Source organism: Plasmodium fragile (genome assembly GCF_000956335.1).
Source record: "Plasmodium fragile strain nilgiri unplaced genomic scaffold supercont1.55, whole genome shotgun sequence".
NCBI classification, from domain to species: Eukaryota; Apicomplexa; class Aconoidasida; order Haemosporida; family Plasmodiidae; genus Plasmodium; species Plasmodium fragile.
Genome location: NW_012192635.1, coordinates 90,694 through 107,645, shown reverse-complemented (window position 1 = coordinate 107,645; position 16,952 = coordinate 90,694). Strand labels below are relative to the sequence as shown.

General features: G+C 43.7%; 6 protein-coding genes across 6 annotated transcripts; 2 read left to right on the top strand and 4 right to left on the bottom strand.

Moving 5' to 3' along the window:
* Positions 1-131: 131 nt before the first annotated feature.
* On the bottom strand, positions 132-620 carry AK88_04173 (uncharacterized protein; the record flags this gene model as incomplete). The annotated part of the gene is made up of 1 exon (XM_012481783.1): positions 132-620. The coding sequence occupies one exon, from the start codon at positions 618-620 to the stop codon at positions 132-134; it is 489 nt and encodes a 162-aa protein (XP_012337206.1).
* Positions 621-3,641: 3,021 nt separating this feature from the next.
* On the top strand, positions 3,642-6,932 carry AK88_04172 (DNA polymerase delta catalytic subunit; the record flags this gene model as incomplete). The annotated part of the gene is made up of 1 exon (XM_012481782.1): positions 3,642-6,932. The coding sequence occupies one exon, from the start codon at positions 3,642-3,644 to the stop codon at positions 6,930-6,932; it is 3,291 nt and encodes a 1,096-aa protein (XP_012337205.1).
* A 489-nt stretch (positions 6,933-7,421) lies between these two features.
* Positions 7,422-8,222, bottom strand: AK88_04171 (uncharacterized protein; the record flags this gene model as incomplete). The annotated part of the gene is made up of 1 exon (XM_012481781.1): positions 7,422-8,222. One exon carries the CDS (start codon positions 8,220-8,222, stop codon positions 7,422-7,424), a length of 801 nt encoding a protein of 266 aa, XP_012337204.1.
* A 1,931-nt stretch (positions 8,223-10,153) lies between these two features.
* On the top strand, positions 10,154-11,926 carry AK88_04170 (uncharacterized protein; the record flags this gene model as incomplete). The annotated part of the gene is made up of 2 exons (XM_012481780.1): positions 10,154-11,710; positions 11,861-11,926. 2 exons carry the CDS (start codon positions 10,154-10,156, stop codon positions 11,924-11,926), a joined length of 1,623 nt encoding a protein of 540 aa, XP_012337203.1.
* Positions 11,927-12,763: 837 nt separating this feature from the next.
* Positions 12,764-13,924, bottom strand: AK88_04169 (uncharacterized protein; the record flags this gene model as incomplete). The annotated part of the gene is made up of 1 exon (XM_012481779.1): positions 12,764-13,924. One exon carries the CDS (start codon positions 13,922-13,924, stop codon positions 12,764-12,766), a length of 1,161 nt encoding a protein of 386 aa, XP_012337202.1.
* Positions 13,925-15,092: 1,168 nt separating this feature from the next.
* AK88_04168 (uncharacterized protein) lies at positions 15,093-16,898 on the bottom strand (the record flags this gene model as incomplete). Its single annotated transcript, XM_012481778.1, has 8 exons — positions 15,093-15,197; positions 15,398-15,478; positions 15,646-15,709; positions 15,895-16,038; positions 16,157-16,248; positions 16,380-16,456; positions 16,653-16,764; positions 16,887-16,898. 8 exons carry the CDS (start codon positions 16,896-16,898, stop codon positions 15,093-15,095), a joined length of 687 nt encoding a protein of 228 aa, XP_012337201.1.
* Positions 16,899-16,952: the final 54 nt, after the last annotated feature.

Genomic DNA, 16,952 nt, shown 5'->3' with positions numbered 1-16,952 from the left:
TTTTTTTTTTTTTTTTTTTTTTTTTTTACCAATGGGAATAAGGATCGGAACGGGCCATTATGCACACACAAGCACCGACATGTACCCGCAGCGTACAACAATACGCTTCTTTATATAATGGTAAAAAAAGCTCAAACACTGGTTTTGTCTAACTTATGAAAAAACGATTTCCCCAAGTTCTCACCTGTATCACGATCAATACCGTCCATTGCGAAATTGGCTGGGGATGCTTCTCCGGAAACCTCTGGGATATTTGCTGAGACGTCGTGGGGTACTGTTGTCGACTTGTTTTTAAACGGGGTTGTCTCGTTCATAATATCTTCCGATTCAAATATGTCTACAAATGGCTCTTCCTCCTGTTCCATGCTGTCTCTTTTGCGACGCTTCATGATGTCGTAGCTCACTCCACCGAGTATTCCTCCCGCAGCCAGTACCGTTGCGGCAATTATGGACATCATTAGTAATTTTCTCTTTTGTAAAAGTTTTTTAATTCTGGAAGTGACATCTAGGTCTTCCTTCTGAAGCTCAACATTCAAGGGGGTGACATCCACTTCTTCCTTCCCCAACAAGCACACAATGGGTAAAATGGCAAAAAGAGCGACCAGCTTGATAATCTTCATTTTCGTTTTCAACGTGATGCAGGGGGGAGGGATGAAATATTGTTCTTCAGGGTTACACCTTGGTATACAAAAACGTTTTGGCAAAAAAAATTCCCAAATATTTAAAAAAAAAAGAAGAGATCGAAAAGTGGGGGTGTTGCAGAGAAAGCAAAACAACTGCAAATGAAAAAGTTAACAAAAACTGGGCAAATGAAAAAAATTCGAAAAAAAAAAGCCAAATGAAGTGTTGTTTTTAATTTGTTCATAATTTGTTGTTTTTAATGTTAACATTTGTAATTTTAATGTTGTATTTTATTTTATTTTATTTCATTTTAATCTCATTTTAATCTCATTTTAAATTCATTGTTGCGTCCATTTTGTATGAACACCTCAAGCCAGAAATGCAAAATTCAAAGAACACCAAACGACGGGGCCAAGCCAAAGCGCGTCCACGGAGCCACAGACCACTGCAAGACCACTAAGTGCAGCACACATAAACGCGCAAGGAAGCAAAACCACATGCAGGGTGTGCATGCAGACAAAAGGGGAAAAAAGGCCAACATAGAAGTACAATTTTTAATCTCCTTGTGCTGGCAGGTGGGGAAGATATTCTCGAATGAGACCACATTTCATCACAAGCCGTGGTGTGAGGACAACGGGAGCCACATGCCCCCTTAATAACATTGCCACTTTGGCGAACAACGCATGTGCAACTGGTGTAGAACCACTAAAGCATGTCGTTGTGTCTTCTTCTATTTTCAAGTTGCATGCAGTTTTTTCGTACATGCAATTTTGTTCAATGTGTTTGTGGGTGGCTAATTTTCCCTAAAGACAGGCACCAAAGGTCGTCTTAGTGGTTTTTTTGTCCTCCCCTTTATCACCTGGTTAATCCTCCGCTGTGCCCATATGTGTAATATGCTCATCCTATAGCTAGCTAATTTACGTTTTTTTTTTTTTTTTTTTTTTCCCCATGTTGCATGCACGGTCAGGTGAATTTAACCTCACCCATTTACTGACTCCTTAAGGAAAATTTTTCTTTACCATTTTTTCTTACGTCCACTTTGGGACTCTGCCCACTTGCGCGAGAGTGGCTACATGTGCATCCTTCTTCCCCTGCATGCATTTGCACTTACGCAAAAAACACGCCACTCCCCTTCTGATCGTTATACGAAAGTCATGTGTTTTTCTCGGACGATCATCCACAGGAGAGGCATAACGCGACGACGACCACCACTCCCTGTCACATGTCAAATGTCAAATGCTGAAAGGTGAGTGGACCCACGGTGAGCTATATTCCCCTCATTGCAAAAAAAAAAAAAAAGGAAAAAAAACATTGTCCCCTTAAATATGCTCTCCTTTTAGCATAAATGCCCCACGGCGAGTCACAAACAGGAGGACAATCATAAGCAGCCACATGCTGCCAAACACTTTTCGTAAAAAGAAAAGGCAAAATATAAAAATACACACAAACATATGAACCTTGTGTGCGTTCCATATCGTATATACACACCGCATTATACACCCGTTGCAAACACCCCTCTCGTGGATAAGCTCCTCTCATAAAACATGGCCCCAATCGGACCTGCGTCAGCTAGGTCTCCTTCAAAGGGCTAATAAAATGTGTCGCTTAAATAACGGAAAAACAACACCAAATGAAAGCACCTCCTTGGTGGAAATTTAAAGTGCAATGTGCCCCATCAGTCACTCCTCATTTTTTTTTTTTTTTTTTCCGCAACGTGCGAGTCCATACAATTATTATAACAAAAGGGGAATCTTCAACAACATGCTCCCCTACTGGGTTTCCATTTTGTACACGTAAAAGCTGAGCAGGTTTCACCTCATCTTCCATTTCGCTCTTAACAATCCTGGCATTGGCATTTTCCCCCGCTTTTCCAGAAGTTCCAAGCGAATTACACGCAACAGGGGTGGGGAAAAAAAAAAAAATCACCCCTGTGATGGGTATCCCTGCGGAGGTGCTTACCTTCCTGGTGAAGATCTGCACGAAAGCTTATTCACACTGGCACACAGGCGAACAAGCACCCCGCAGGTTCTCCACATCTGCTCCGCGCGGGGGAGACCCTTGATATTCTCTGCCCATACGTACCAAAGTTTCCTTTGCACATTTTCAAATAAAAATAAATGAGACAAAAAAAAAAAAAAAAAAAAAATGCACATGTACATGCACATGACTTTCGCGAAAGGAAAAAGTTATTCAAGTACAGAAACACTGCGGTCATGTTCCATCAGTTACGTTTGAACTGCTCATCCATTGATACTCCTCGGAGATCCTCCCACACCAGACCACGCGTACACGCTCTTGTGATATATGTGTATCGCGCTGTGTTCGCCCCCTGCCTGTTCAAGAAAATCATTTAAGGGAAAAAAAAAACAGCCATCCGGCTTATGTACACTTTTTTTTTTTTTTTTTTTTTTCTGAGGTCAAGAAAAAGCCCCTCCCATCCAACGCGGCTTTTCCGTATTTTGCTTATGCCTGTGCTCCCCAATTGATGCAACACTCCCTTTTGTTTTTTTTAAATCTCGTTTTTTCAAAGGTGAAGCAAAGATATATACTCAACAAAAGGAGGAAAAGAAAGGTTAACATCTGCTTTTGCGTGTACCCCCTTTTTTTTCCCTTTAACCAATTTGCCGCACGTGGGCAATGTGGGTAGCGACCAAGATGTTAAGGTGCACATGCCAAAGTCGTGCCAACGTAATGGACGCGTAATGAAAGCGTAATTGCTGCGCAGTGCCAACAGAATGAAACGCCCAGGGTACCACCTCTCCCTGTCGCTGTCCTAAATCGTGGCTGCCTTGCGGACGCTTTGGAGAAAAGACCAATTCTGCGCCCCGTCTGGCTCCGCAACTGGCCGAGGATCGGCTACCGCTGAACGGCCAAATAGAAGAAGCCCCGCCCACGACAACACCACACATCGTGTAAGTAAGGTGTAAAGGGAAGAGTCCGCCACGTAGGGAGCAACGCCAAACGTACATTATTTTCATATAGCCCCACCCACCCTTAACCGCTGTGCACACCGCGCCGACATGGAGAGAATGAAGAAGTGCCCCTTCACCAGCGTCATCCCTTACGGGACGCTGTACGATAAACTGAAAAAGGAAAAGATGGGCCAGCTGCCCGAAGATGTCATGATCGAGGAGTTCAACCAGCTGCTCACAACCTACGAAAGGCCGAGCCCCTATGACGCCAACGGACTCATTCACGTGTCTAATGAAAAGGATTTGATCCTCTTCCAGATTGACATAGAATATACCGTGGACAGCATCTTCAAGAGCATGGTCTTTACAAATGATATGACTCCCAATGGAAGAGTCCTACCTGACATCTACTCTCCTTACCGAAGCATGTTTCAAAACAATGAAAAGAATTACATCTCGGTACCAGTCATCCGCATTTACACCGTTACGAATGATGGGTATAGTGTCCTGGTCAATGTGCACAACTTCTTCCCCTACTTCTACGTCGAGATGCCCAGCACCTTTGAACAGGAAGACCTACTGAAGCTAGAGTGCATGATGAATGAAAATCTTAACATGAACAGCCAATACAAAATGTATGACCAAAAAATTCTTAACATTGAAGTGGTCAAAACGGAAAGTCTAATGTATTATAAGCGAGATGGAAAAAAAGACTTTCTCAAAATCACCGTCCTACTGCCCAAAATGGTTCCTACTTTGAAGAAGTTATTCGAAAATGTGATTAATGTGAATGGAAAAAACATAGGTGGCATCGTGTATGAAGCAAATTTACCTTTCATTCTACGTTACATAATCGATAAAAAAATCACCGGTTCTTCTTGGCTGCTGTGTAAAAAAGATAAATTTCACATTCGACCAAGACACAAAAAAATATCCAACTGCTCCTTCGAAATTGATATATCCTATGAACATGTAGAACCCATGCCATTAGAAAACGAGTACCAGCAAATTCCAAAATTAAGAATTGTATCGTTCGATATAGAATGTATTAAGCTAGATGGAAAAGGATTCCCCGAAGCAAAAAACGACCCAATAATACAAATATCTTCCATACTCTACTTTCAAGGGGATCCTATTGAAAAATGTGCTAAGTTTATATTCACTCTAAAGGAATGTGCTAGCATCCCGGGGTCTAACGTCATATGGTTCAATGATGAAAAAACCTTACTAGATGCATGGAATGAATTCATTATTAAACTCGACCCAGATTTCCTAACTGGTTATAATATTATTAATTTCGATCTACCCTATATCCTGAACAGAGGTACTGCTCTCAATTTAAAAAAATTAAAAATGCTAGGAAGAATAAAAAACTTCAGCAGTGTTGTTAAGGAGTCCACATTCGCATCGAAGCAATTTGGAAACCATGAAACGAAAGAAATTAATATAAATGGAAGGATACAATTTGATGTGTACGATCTTATAAGAAGAGATTACAAACTCAAGTCATACACACTGAACTACGTCTCCTTCGAATTTTTAAAAGAACAGAAGGAAGATGTACACTACAGCATTATGAATGATTTACAAAATGAAAGTCCAGAGTCAAGGAAGAGAATCGCTACCTATTGTATAAAAGACGGAATTCTTCCCCTCCGCTTAATTGATAAATTATTATTCATTTATAATTATGTAGAAATGGCAAGAGTGACAGGGACACCTTTCATTTACCTTCTTACGAGAGGACAACAAATAAAAGTCACCTCACAACTCTACCGCAAGTGTAAAGAATTGAATTATGTTATCCCTAGTACGTATATGAAATCTGCTAGTAATGAAAAGTATGAAGGGGCTACCGTTTTAGAACCCATAAAAGGATATTATACAGAACCCATTTCGACACTAGATTTTGCATCCCTATACCCATCCATCATGATAGCACACAATTTGTGCTACTCCACGTTGGTCAAAAATACGGCACAGTTAGAGGGACTCAACGAGGATGAAGTCACATCGATTGAAGGAAAAAATAATATCAAATTTGTTAAGGGATCCGTTAAAAAAGGAATCCTACCACTTATCGTAGAAGAATTAATAGATGCAAGAAAAAAAGTGAAACTTCTAATCAAAAATGAAAAAAATAAAATTACCAAAATGGTACTCAACGGAAGACAGCTAGCACTGAAAATTTCAGCCAATTCTGTATATGGCTACACAGGTGCTGCCTCAGGAGGACAGCTACCCTGTTTAGAAGTCGCAGTCTCCATCACCACACTAGGCAGGTCTATGATTGACAAAACGAAAGAAAAGGTAGAACAGTACTACAATAAGAGTAATGGATTTGAACACAACGCCACCGTCGTATATGGAGACACAGATTCAGTCATGATCAAATTTGGTACCAGCAGCATTGAAGAAGCTATGGCCCTAGGAAAAGATGCTGCACAAAGAATAAGCAAAGAGTTTCTTCACCCCATAAAGCTAGAATTTGAAAAAGTCTACTGCCCCTACCTCCTCCTGAACAAAAAAAGATACGCGGGACTCCTCTACACCACACCAGAAAAACATGAAAAAATGGACTGCAAGGGAATTGAAACGGTCAGGAGGGACTTTTGCATCCTCATACAGCAAATGATGGAAACAGTTTTGAATAAACTCTTAATAGAAAAAAATCTTAACAGTGCAATCGATTATACAAAAAGTAAAATTAAGGATTTACTCACAAACAACATCGACATGAGTCTGCTTGTCGTTACAAAGTCGTTGGGGAAAACTGATTACGAGACACGACTTCCACACGTGGAGCTGGCAAAAAAGTTGAAGCAAAGAGATAGCGCCACCGCACCCAATGTAGGAGATCGAGTCAGCTATATTATTATTAAAGGAGTTAAAGGACAAGCACAATATGAACGAGCAGAAGACCCACTCTACGTCCTAGATAATAACCTAGCAATTGATTATAATCACTACCTAGATGCAATTAAAAATACACTCTCACGAATTTTCGAAGTTATTATGAACAACTCAGACTCCCTTTTCTGTGGTGAACACACAAGACATAAAACCATTCTAACGTCCAGCCAAACTGCTCTCTCGAAATTTTTACAAAAGGCAGTCAGATGCATCGGCTGCAACAGCTCCATTAAAAAACCCCCCCTGTGCAACCACTGCAAAACCAACAAGGAGTTCTCCATCTACATGCAAAAAATGAATCATTTCAAACATAAACAAAATGAGTTCTTCCAGCTGTGGACTGAGTGCCAACGCTGCCAGGGAAACCTGCACGCGGAAGTCATATGCATGAATAGGGACTGCCCCATCTTTTACAGAAGAGCCAAAATTAAAAAGGACATGGCCAACGTGCAGGAACAGATCAGTGCCCTCCGCGCAGATTGGTGAGAGGGTAAAGTGATCTAACGACAGCCCGCGTCGCCCAGCGCACTTGCTCCATCGCCCCTGTTTTTTTTTTCCCCATCCGCTTTTAAACGAAGCTGTGCCACCGCAAAGTCGTTGTGAAGTTGCCCCCCTCACCACCTCCAATTCGCAGCAGCGCCGGGGGAGGAGGGGGGCGAACTTGTCTTCCATTTTTAAAAAAGTTCCATTTTTGTGCACATGCCGGTGCTCGAATGGCACCACGTCCTGCACAGCGAATTAACGCAAGCGAGGGATAACCCCTAATTAAAGTCGAAACTCTAAATTTTGAAAAATGGAAAATGAGCAGAAAAATTGGCGAACGCACGCATTCTACACGCAGCGCGGTGTCCCCCCGCCACACAATAAACGGTGTGCAGAGCAGTTATTGTTACGTGCACGGAGAAAGGGAAAAAAAAAAAAAAAAAAAAAAAAAAAACATACCGTTTGCTTCGCCTCCAACTTCATCGCGCTGTGTTAATTGCTGTCCTCCTCGGTCAAGTCTGTGACGTTCTCCGAGACCCCCTGGCTTCCGTCCTCCTCTACCGCTCCCGTGATGTCACCCTCAACGTCCTGCCCTTCCGCCGTATCACCACTTCCCCCTGCGACGTTCCCCGTCTGATTCATGTCGAACACGTTGTCCACCTTGAGTATATTTGCGCATGCCAGAGGGATCCCCCCAACACACATTTTTTCATATAAAAAAAAAAGGGACATTTTGGGATTGTGTTTATCGTCCTCCATGACGATTTTCTTATCTCCTTCATCTTTTAAGACCTGGAAGCTAGAGGTAGCTTCATTCTCATAGGACTCCCCTGCTATCTGTGCATACAAATTCGGAGCCTTCTGTTTTAAAAGCTGAATGTCTTTAAAAAAAATCGACTGCTTGCAAAACGCTTTAAAGTGCTCACCTTTTATTACAACAAACTCGCATAAACGTTTAGCACTTTCGAATGCATCTTCCGGGATTATAATATTGTCCAGAATGCTGCTTTTGTTTGAAGCCTCACTTGGCTTCTTCTCCGTGTGTTGTACTCCACTTGTTGTGTGTGTGTCCAGTGGACACTCCCCGCCTCCTCCACTGCTGTTATTACCACCACACGCGTTGGTATTTTTCACTTGGTGCCCATTCGCGTGGCCCGCCTGTCCACTGCTTCCCTTCGCTTGTATGCCTATGGCACCCCCTTCAACCTTGTTCTTTCTGAAAGCGAGTATTCCGCTCCCTGTCACCAAAATGTATACGCAGCAGAATAACATGCACTTTTTCATGTACCTCATTGTTGAAAGTTACGCTGAACACAATGTCAATTATGCGTGCGTTGGACAGGTGCCAAGTTTCACCACTCGATGCTTCCACTCGTTGGGGATACACGCCTGCGCTTCTACCCACTGGGATCGCAAAAAGGAAAAAAGAGAAAAATACAACTGTGCCTCTCACTCGCCACTTTGAACAAACGAGTGAATTCTACTTCCTCGTCAGCTCGCAGAAGACAAGTAGTCAGGCCTAATTCTCCTTTTTTTTTTTTTTTTTTTTGCTAATCGGGGGTTATTGGGGGAGGGAAAGAATATGTTTGAATTACTACGCGTACACGCAAATGTGCAATCAGCACATATACACGTAAAAAAAAAAAGTTTACACCACGGAAACACAAAAACGCAAAAATGTAAATGCAGACAAACGAGTACAAATGATAAGATGGACACACACGCACACAATGTACGTGACAACCACAATCTGCTTTCGAAAAGGAAAAGAACAAAATGTGGGTGGCTCCCAAGCGATCGGCCTACCCCTGTACATAATACGGAATACACAACCGCATAGACTGAAAAAAGAGTCTTCAAAAAAAAGAAAGGAAAAAAAAAAAAAAAAAAAAAAGGGGATGAAAATGTGGAAACAAATTCAACGCACCCAGTTGCATGCTACCCCCAGTGATGGCAAAAGACCATGGAAAAGGCAAAATTTGCAAAATTTGTTGCTAAAAAGAAATAATTTGTATTATGTGTTTCACCAACGCGCTTTTATCATCATTTGTGGGCAAACTTCATTCTACATTGTTATCATTTCCTATTGGGTACACTTGATATTGTACCACCTTTTTTTTTTTTTTTTTTTTCTCATCACAGCGTTAGCCATGTCCTCCCCAATACTGTACCCTATAGGCAGAATTATTTTTCGCCATGGGGGCTGATTTCGCACACTGAACGCTCCTCTTCACTAGTTGTATTTCCTGTACGACGCTGCGCAGGACGCGGGAACCTCAGACCACATGACAGGTGAGATGTTGTAGAAGGATACGCGCCACTTAATGGGGCTCTCGTAGTTGCCACTACACAAAAACAGAACGCTACAAAAGTTGAACACTTGGCATATGCAACACATTTGGTACATTTCCCGGAGGTACCTTTTCACCTTTCTTTTAACCTGACAAACTTTTGCACACCTCACACCAAATGCCTGCCCCCTATTTTGCGCATATCATCCTCCAACAAAATGTCTCAAAAAGCAGAACACGTATACGCTGAGGTGGGGGAAAAATGGGTGCAAAAAAAATTCTCAACGTTGATCGGTAAAAATGTCTTAGCCGCTAACCCACAGCTGCTTCTCCAGTTGGGTTTGCTCAACTCAAACACGTTGTGTAACTGTTCTCGCAAAAAAAAGTCATAAAAATGGGGCAAAATTGCCTGAACGGGTCATACATTTTGTGAACATTGGCGAAAAAATGAGGACATTTGTGCAAAACTGCCTGAACGGGTCATACATTTTGTCGACATTGTTGAAAACTCCCTGAAGGGGCAACAAATGCTCTCGAATCCGCACACGCAACTCGCTCCCCCAATGGCCTACCGCACCGAGCGGAACCGGGCAGTGTGCGCCTGCTCGACGGACTGGCATCCTTTCAAAATAATTCCCATAAAGAAAAAAAAAAAAAAAATATATCCAACGCTTCTGTTCTTTTCCCATCGCGGTGAGAAGAAACACATATAGGTCGCAACATGTGCTACAAAAAGGGGGAAGAAGCAGGGACGGGGAAAATATGCTCTAAACGCTGTGCCTCACAAAAATGTGTTCATACTGAAGTTAAGGAGTAATTCCACGGAGGACAGATACACGGCAGCGTGGCAGCGAGGCCGCATGGCCACGGGGCCCCCCTCCAACAGGGACAAAACACACCGCTGTAATTGTAGCGCAATAAAATTGCCCCAAAATGCGGCGCCTTAAGTGTAACCAATTGGTGAAGGGCCCCCACCTTAAACACCTCACCACAAGTGCCAGTCCACACTACTGCCCGTATATGCGCGCCAAGGGATGCCCAACCTGGAACGCAGACAGAAGGCTCATCCGAACGTCCATCTTCAAAGACGATGACATATACATGGACCCCCTGCAAGTTCACAACGAAGAAACGAACAAAACAAACTACCTGAACAAAGCATCACCAGACGAAAGTGTGTACACTCGAAGCAATGTAGGCATGAACGCAATACTCCTAAGGACAAAATACATGGACATAAAATGTATTAACCAATTATATAAGGAGCTACTAAATGGAGAAATCAATTTCACTAAAAGATTTACCTTCCTAACGTCCGTGACCAACGATTCCTGTAGCCATGGCTACAACTTAGTGGACATGCTGAAAATACTGGAGGTGTACCAAAAAGGGAAAAACAAAAAGTATGCAGATGTAATGAAAAAGATTCTGTATAACATTAATGATTTAAGTTACCTCATCTTTTCATATAAGAAGCCACTCATAGTATATTGTAATGGCAGCGTTAGAGGCTCCGGAGGGTTTATACCCTTCTTGGCCAACAATAGCGCTTCCTATTTTCACTCCTCATATGCTTACACCAATTTGAAGTACTCCTTTTTGCCGTATGGTGGCATCTCCTACGTGTTAGCCAATTTAAGAGGATCCATTGGATTCTACTTAGCCCTAACAGGGGAGGTAATAAAATCGACCGACCTCATGTGGAGCGGGTTGACCAAGCGATGGATAGCAGAAGACTGTCTGGAGCTGATGGAAGTCACATCAGAATCGCAACTGGAAGTATCTGAACAAGATGCCAACCTACTCTTAGAAGAACATTTTTTAAAAGTACCCAAAATGTATACCTTAAAAAATTACGAAGAAATCATTCACGAACATTTTAAGTATCCTTCCCTAATGCAAATTATGGCTAAGCTAGATGCTTCAAGAAAAAAAAGCAATCCTGATGAACGGGTTCGCCTCTGGGCAGAAAAGACATACCAACAGATCTCTTCACAACCTCCCATCGCGGCACATATAACTTTTGAAATGCTACATCTACTTAGAACACACAAAATGGAACTACTTAAAAAAGCCCAAGTAACAAAAAAGATATACAATCAAATGATACAAAACAGTTACAAAGTGGTCCCAACCACCAAGGAAGAAGTAAGCTTGGCTGAACTCAAATTCACAATTGATTCAGAGCTCCTCTTAAAAGCATTAAACATTGAAACCAATGCCATAGCAAATTTCATTTCCTGTCCGGATGTCCTCAATGGAATAACCTCCTACTTGGTGAAAGACACAGATCACTCCTTCAAATGTACCTACCTCAATAACTCCATTCTCGAGATCAAAAAGGATATTATACATTACTTCCTCTATTACAAAAATGATTACGAGTTTGCTGTGCATGACAGATCGGATATAAGCTTCTCCAGCCTCAGCACCCTGGATCGGTGCAACCAACCGTTTGGTGCACGCGATCGCCACTTTTACGCACAGCAGGTTAGTAGGAAAAGAGGCCCTGGAGGGAATAGCGGCACAGGCATGTGACACGTTAGGAGAATGCGCGATTGTGCATTTTAATCCCTCCTTAGGGACACCATTTTATTTACACTAAGCCATGCTACCCCACTCTCCTTTCCCCCATTGCAGAGAAAACGATGGAGCGATGACTACCTCAAGGATGAACTCAACGAGATGGACAAACTGGTCCTATGACTTTGTTGTCCTGTTTTTTTTTTTTTTTTTTTTTTTTTTTTTTCACTTTCCCCACACAACATACTAACACAAACAAAACGTAAGCACGCACCGCTTGGCTTATGGTTAACTCAACATGTGCGTACATCCCTTAAGAGGATTTGTCAGTGTTAATTAAAAGTTTCTTCCCGGCGAAATAGGCACAGGGAAAAGACTCTCCTTGTGAAGACGCATGTGGAAATGTTACCCCTTTTTTAGGGCTTAAAAAATGACGTGAAGAGGTGGGGAAAAAAACACACACTAATGTAATTACACATTGGGGAGGCCTTCCCTCTTCGTATCGTGCGTTCCCTGCCTACGTCACACAAAGAGCAACGTCAAACAAACAGCAATGGCGAGCAACCGCCGGACAAATGAAGCGTGCACACAAAAAATGACAAAGGAGTTTTTATTCCCTCTGCAACATGTTCATGCGAGGGATGCCCACACACACACAAGTTGGTGTACGTTTTGTAATACCATGTCACGTGTGACAAATCGCGTTATGAGACCCCAACAGAATAGAACGGCTATTGCCCCCTTATAACCTTACTGGGCGCATTACAAAGCACAATATGTTCATTCATCTTCCCCCCAAATAGAGGACACGCAAATACAAGTAGGAGCTGCTAATCGCACGGCGAGAGGTGCCACTGCTCGGCCATTTTCATGTATGACTTGGGGGAATATTTCGTCTTGTCCTTATATCAGTAGATCACGTACCCCCCCTGACATGTTCGATCCATCTCAACCTTGCACGTTCCGCTTCTCCCATTTGTGTCCCCTTTCGTGGACATCCCAGCGAGGTAATCACATGCATCACCAACCAACTTCCTCCCCCATGGAAAAATGCTTCAGAGTGCGTATTTTCAGCTCCTCCAAGAGCCTACCATTCTCTTCCATGTCTTTATGAACCTCTAAGATTTCCTTGCTGTATGTTTTCATACCCTGTACATACTTTTCGTACCTCTCTTCGGGGGTGCCTCCGTCATCTTGTGATTGCTTCCCCCCTCCTGAAGATACATCAGACAGCACGTCGTCCGCGCTCATCCCCTGGTTGCCCCCCGCGCACCCCTGATCCTCAACGTCCATCGTGGAGCTCAAGGCGTAGCTCTGCGCCCCGACCGTCTTCTGGTACTCTGCACCAGGAGGTGATTTTTCCAATGCTCTCCCGAGCGAAGTCGCAAACTCGCCCGCACCGCTGCCGTCTCTACTGTAGTCCGTATTGAACCTGCCATAGTTGGGTCGCCCTGAGTCTTCCCCCTCGGCCTCTTCTCCATTCGCTTCACTCCAGCTAAAGCGAATGCTGTTGTGACTTCCCCCAGATAGCTCTAAACTCCTTTCGAGCGGCTTACCAGGTAAATCCTTAGCCCACTCCGCGGTGTTAACATGCTCGGCGGGGGTGCCCCTCCCCTCGACAAGCGAAGCATCCACTTCACCCACTTGACACCCGACCAGTCCATGCCTTCCCCACGTGAGGTCCACCTCCATTTTAACCTTCCTCACGTCTCCCCTCTTCCTATTGTACACATAAAACGGTACCTCCACTGGAGAAGTCTTCTCCCCCTTAACATCGCTAGACAAAGTAGCCTCCACAAATTTACAAAGCTCATCGCAATTCCGAAGGATATTCTCCTCATGCCCTATGATCACGTCTTCCTCCTGTGCAATTCTATTCTTAACATCTGAGTAACCATCCTCGATACTTACAATTTCAATTCCTTCCTTCATTGTATTTGCCTTTTCATAACTGATGTTCATACCTAGTAACCCCTTTCCGCTCCACCTCCTTGGCCTCACATGCACCTCCTTCAGTTTATCATGTCGGCAGTTATACACAAGCAAACGCACCTCTTTGTTTTCCCCTTCTCGTACCTTCTGCATAAACGACTCATAGGTCTTCCTCGAGGCGTCCTGCAACTTCACCTCTTCTATCTCAATTATGTAGTCGAAGAATATCTCCACGTCGCACTCCGACATGGGACCCTCGGGGCAAATGCGCACGATGCGGTATCCTGCGGTAGAGAAGCGGTGTGGAAGGGGTCAACAGAGCGAAGCGATAATGTGGAGGGCAAGTGACTTAGACGCACGGACGACTCCGTGCCCAGCGCAACAACGCCACCTCCTCGTTACCTCCGCGACCTTCTTTCGCGTGGGCTGCCCCCATGGCATCTCAAACGGGAACTCCTGAATATACATACGAGGCGAGCACGAGCAGGAGCCAGGCAACAGGATCAGCAAAAACGTACAACCCCGTAAATGATGAAACGGCCCAAGTTGGTGGCTCCCCTAATGTTACACACACACGTGCACTTTGGCGATGGCCAAAGTGAGCGGATTTGCTCGACTCAAAAAATTTTATTTGGTTCACTTTGCTTTGCGTTTTTTTTTTTTTTGTTTTCTGTTCCTTGTCTGAAATGGGGTTCACTGACTGCTTGCAACGTAGCCGTAAACGAAACGAAACGAAAAAAAGGAAAAAAAAAAAAAAAAAGCAAAATAACTCCACAGAAAAAAACACAAACGAGTCGCAAAAAAACGAAAGAGATAAAAATGGGAAACTTTCGAATAGAGTTGCAGGCACAACGCGAACAGATCTAGGAAAAAAAAAAAAAAAAAAAAAAAAAAAGGGAAAAAAAAGGCTGCACACAAATTTTACGTTTGCTTTTTTTTTTTTTTTTTTTGAGGATTATTTTGCAACTTTTTTAAGAGCGTTCTTGGCGGCTCTTTTGAGATTTTTTTACGACGTTTTTTTTACGACATTTTTTTTTTTGTTTTTATTTACGCTCACATCGCCAAGTGGTCTCGCCAAAAGCGGCCACTTGGAAAATCTCCCTACCCCCCCACCAGAGAACGAGCTAAAAAAAAAAAAAAAAATGAGACATTGCAGAAATGGCTAACATATATTTACATGTGTTCTTCCACGACGAAAAAAAATCACAACGGGGGTGGAAGGGCAACAAAGAAAATATCTCCCGCGAAGCAAACGGGGAAGCAAAAAAAAGGAGCAGAGGAGTTCACCCTGCCAATACGTTCTTGTTACGCCGTCCTTGTTTTGCATCACCCCTGCAGTGCCCCCTTAACCGCACACAAAAAATATATACCCCACTTCTTTCCCCTCTCCATGACACACATGAGGGAAGTACCTGCCCTATGGGTCCAAAAAGGATTTAATAATTTCTTCCGTCTCCGCAGGACTCTTAACAGAAAAGCCACGCACTCGCTGGTCGTGAAAAATTTCGTAATCGTTTCCTCCCTGTATGGAAAAAAAGGGGACCCACTTCATGTCGTAGCGGTAGCGCGCGGTAGAAATAGGACTCCTCCCAACAGACTCCCAGGTTATATAACATGACATACACACGCATGCCAACGTGAAGACACAAATATGGAGGCACGCCTTGAACACATAGTCATGTGTTTTTTTTTTTCTTTTCCTTTTGTTTCCACCACCGTTACCTTCTCCGTCTTGTCGCCAAAAAAAAGTACCTCACTGAATAACCCTTCAATGTGCCTCAGGCAAAACGTTTTATCCCATCCCTGCGAATAAGGGGGAGGTAAAAAAAAAAAAAAAAAAACACGTAACCGTTAATGTCCTCCCATGAGAGCTCTGCCACTGAGCAACAATCACTTGTGCAGAGCACCCCCCCAGCGGCCACTGCTACCCCAACAAGAGTTGCTGCAACCATCTCACTTCAATTTCTAACCGAGGGGAAACAGTCAATGGAGATCTGACCTCCGATCGAAAATGTTAAGTTGAACTGCGAAAAGCTTGGCGAAGCGAAATGGACAGAAGCGGCGTGCAGTTACGTGAATGGGAGAGGAGCGGTGTGAAGTTACGTGAATGGGAGAGGAGCGGTGTGAAGTTACGTGAATGGGAGAGAAGCGGCGTGAGGAGGCGGCACCGTCTAGCATGAGTACAAGTGCGCAGCGGGAACGCTTCCAACAGACATTACTTCCTCGTCAAGTCCAACTGGAACGTACGCAGGATCGAATTATCCGCGTCGTATCTGCAAAACTCTTCACGCTCTTGCCGTGTGCAGTTCCTCCCAATGGGGCTGATGTTAATCATGCCGTTGCGCAACTCGATGAAGGTCCCTCTGTGTTAAGACAAAAAAAAAAAAAAAAAAGGGGGGAGACGAGTTTCCCGTTGTATTATATACTCTGCAACGCTTCCTGCTATGGCCACCACACCGTCACGCAAATTTTTTGTCGTACCGCTTCTTTGGCACTCGCAGATTCGCAATGTACACTAAGCAGTAATCCACCAGCTGCTGCATGTTCTCCTCGCCGAGAAATTTCGTTATGCTCTGTTATAAGAGGGGGCGAAAGGAGGAAGTGAGCACGGAGGATGATTACATGTACAATGGTAATTTGTGAAATGCAGTGTAGTAGGGAAGAAGCAGCGACCCTCATATTAAACAAATCTGCTTAGCCATACGTCCGAGTAAAATTGCTCCTTGCCCTTATGAGCTACAACTCCATTCTCTGAAAACACGAATTCGAATATCTCGGGGTCTTCAAACAGGGGGGGAGAACAAACAGTAGTGTATGTGTGTGGTTTTTTTTTGTTCATGCACATACATGTTCACTGTGTGTATGTGTGTGAGGGAGGAGTGAACTGATGAGCTGTCTCATGGGTAATCTGTCGCTTGTTTGCAAGGACGAGGCGTTCCTATCGCTTCCCGTTTTTTTTTTTTTTCCATCTCCATACATTTTATTTGCTCGATGATCTTCCGGTAGTCTGACCCTCCTACCACCCCCAGGGCAACGTCCCCCTTGGAGTGGAGCTTGCGTAGAACGTGCACCAAGCGCTCTTCAATCGGCTGCACGGGGGAGGGAAGTCATGTGTTCGGCATGTGCACGCCATGTAAACGGTGAGCGGGCGGCTGACCCGTGTGGATTGCTCCCATGCGAACCACTTCAAATCGAAGCAAGGCACATGTACCTCCCCCCCCATTTCTCACCGCCCTTGCGTGGGTCAGGGTCCCATCCACGTCAAACAAAAAAAAAC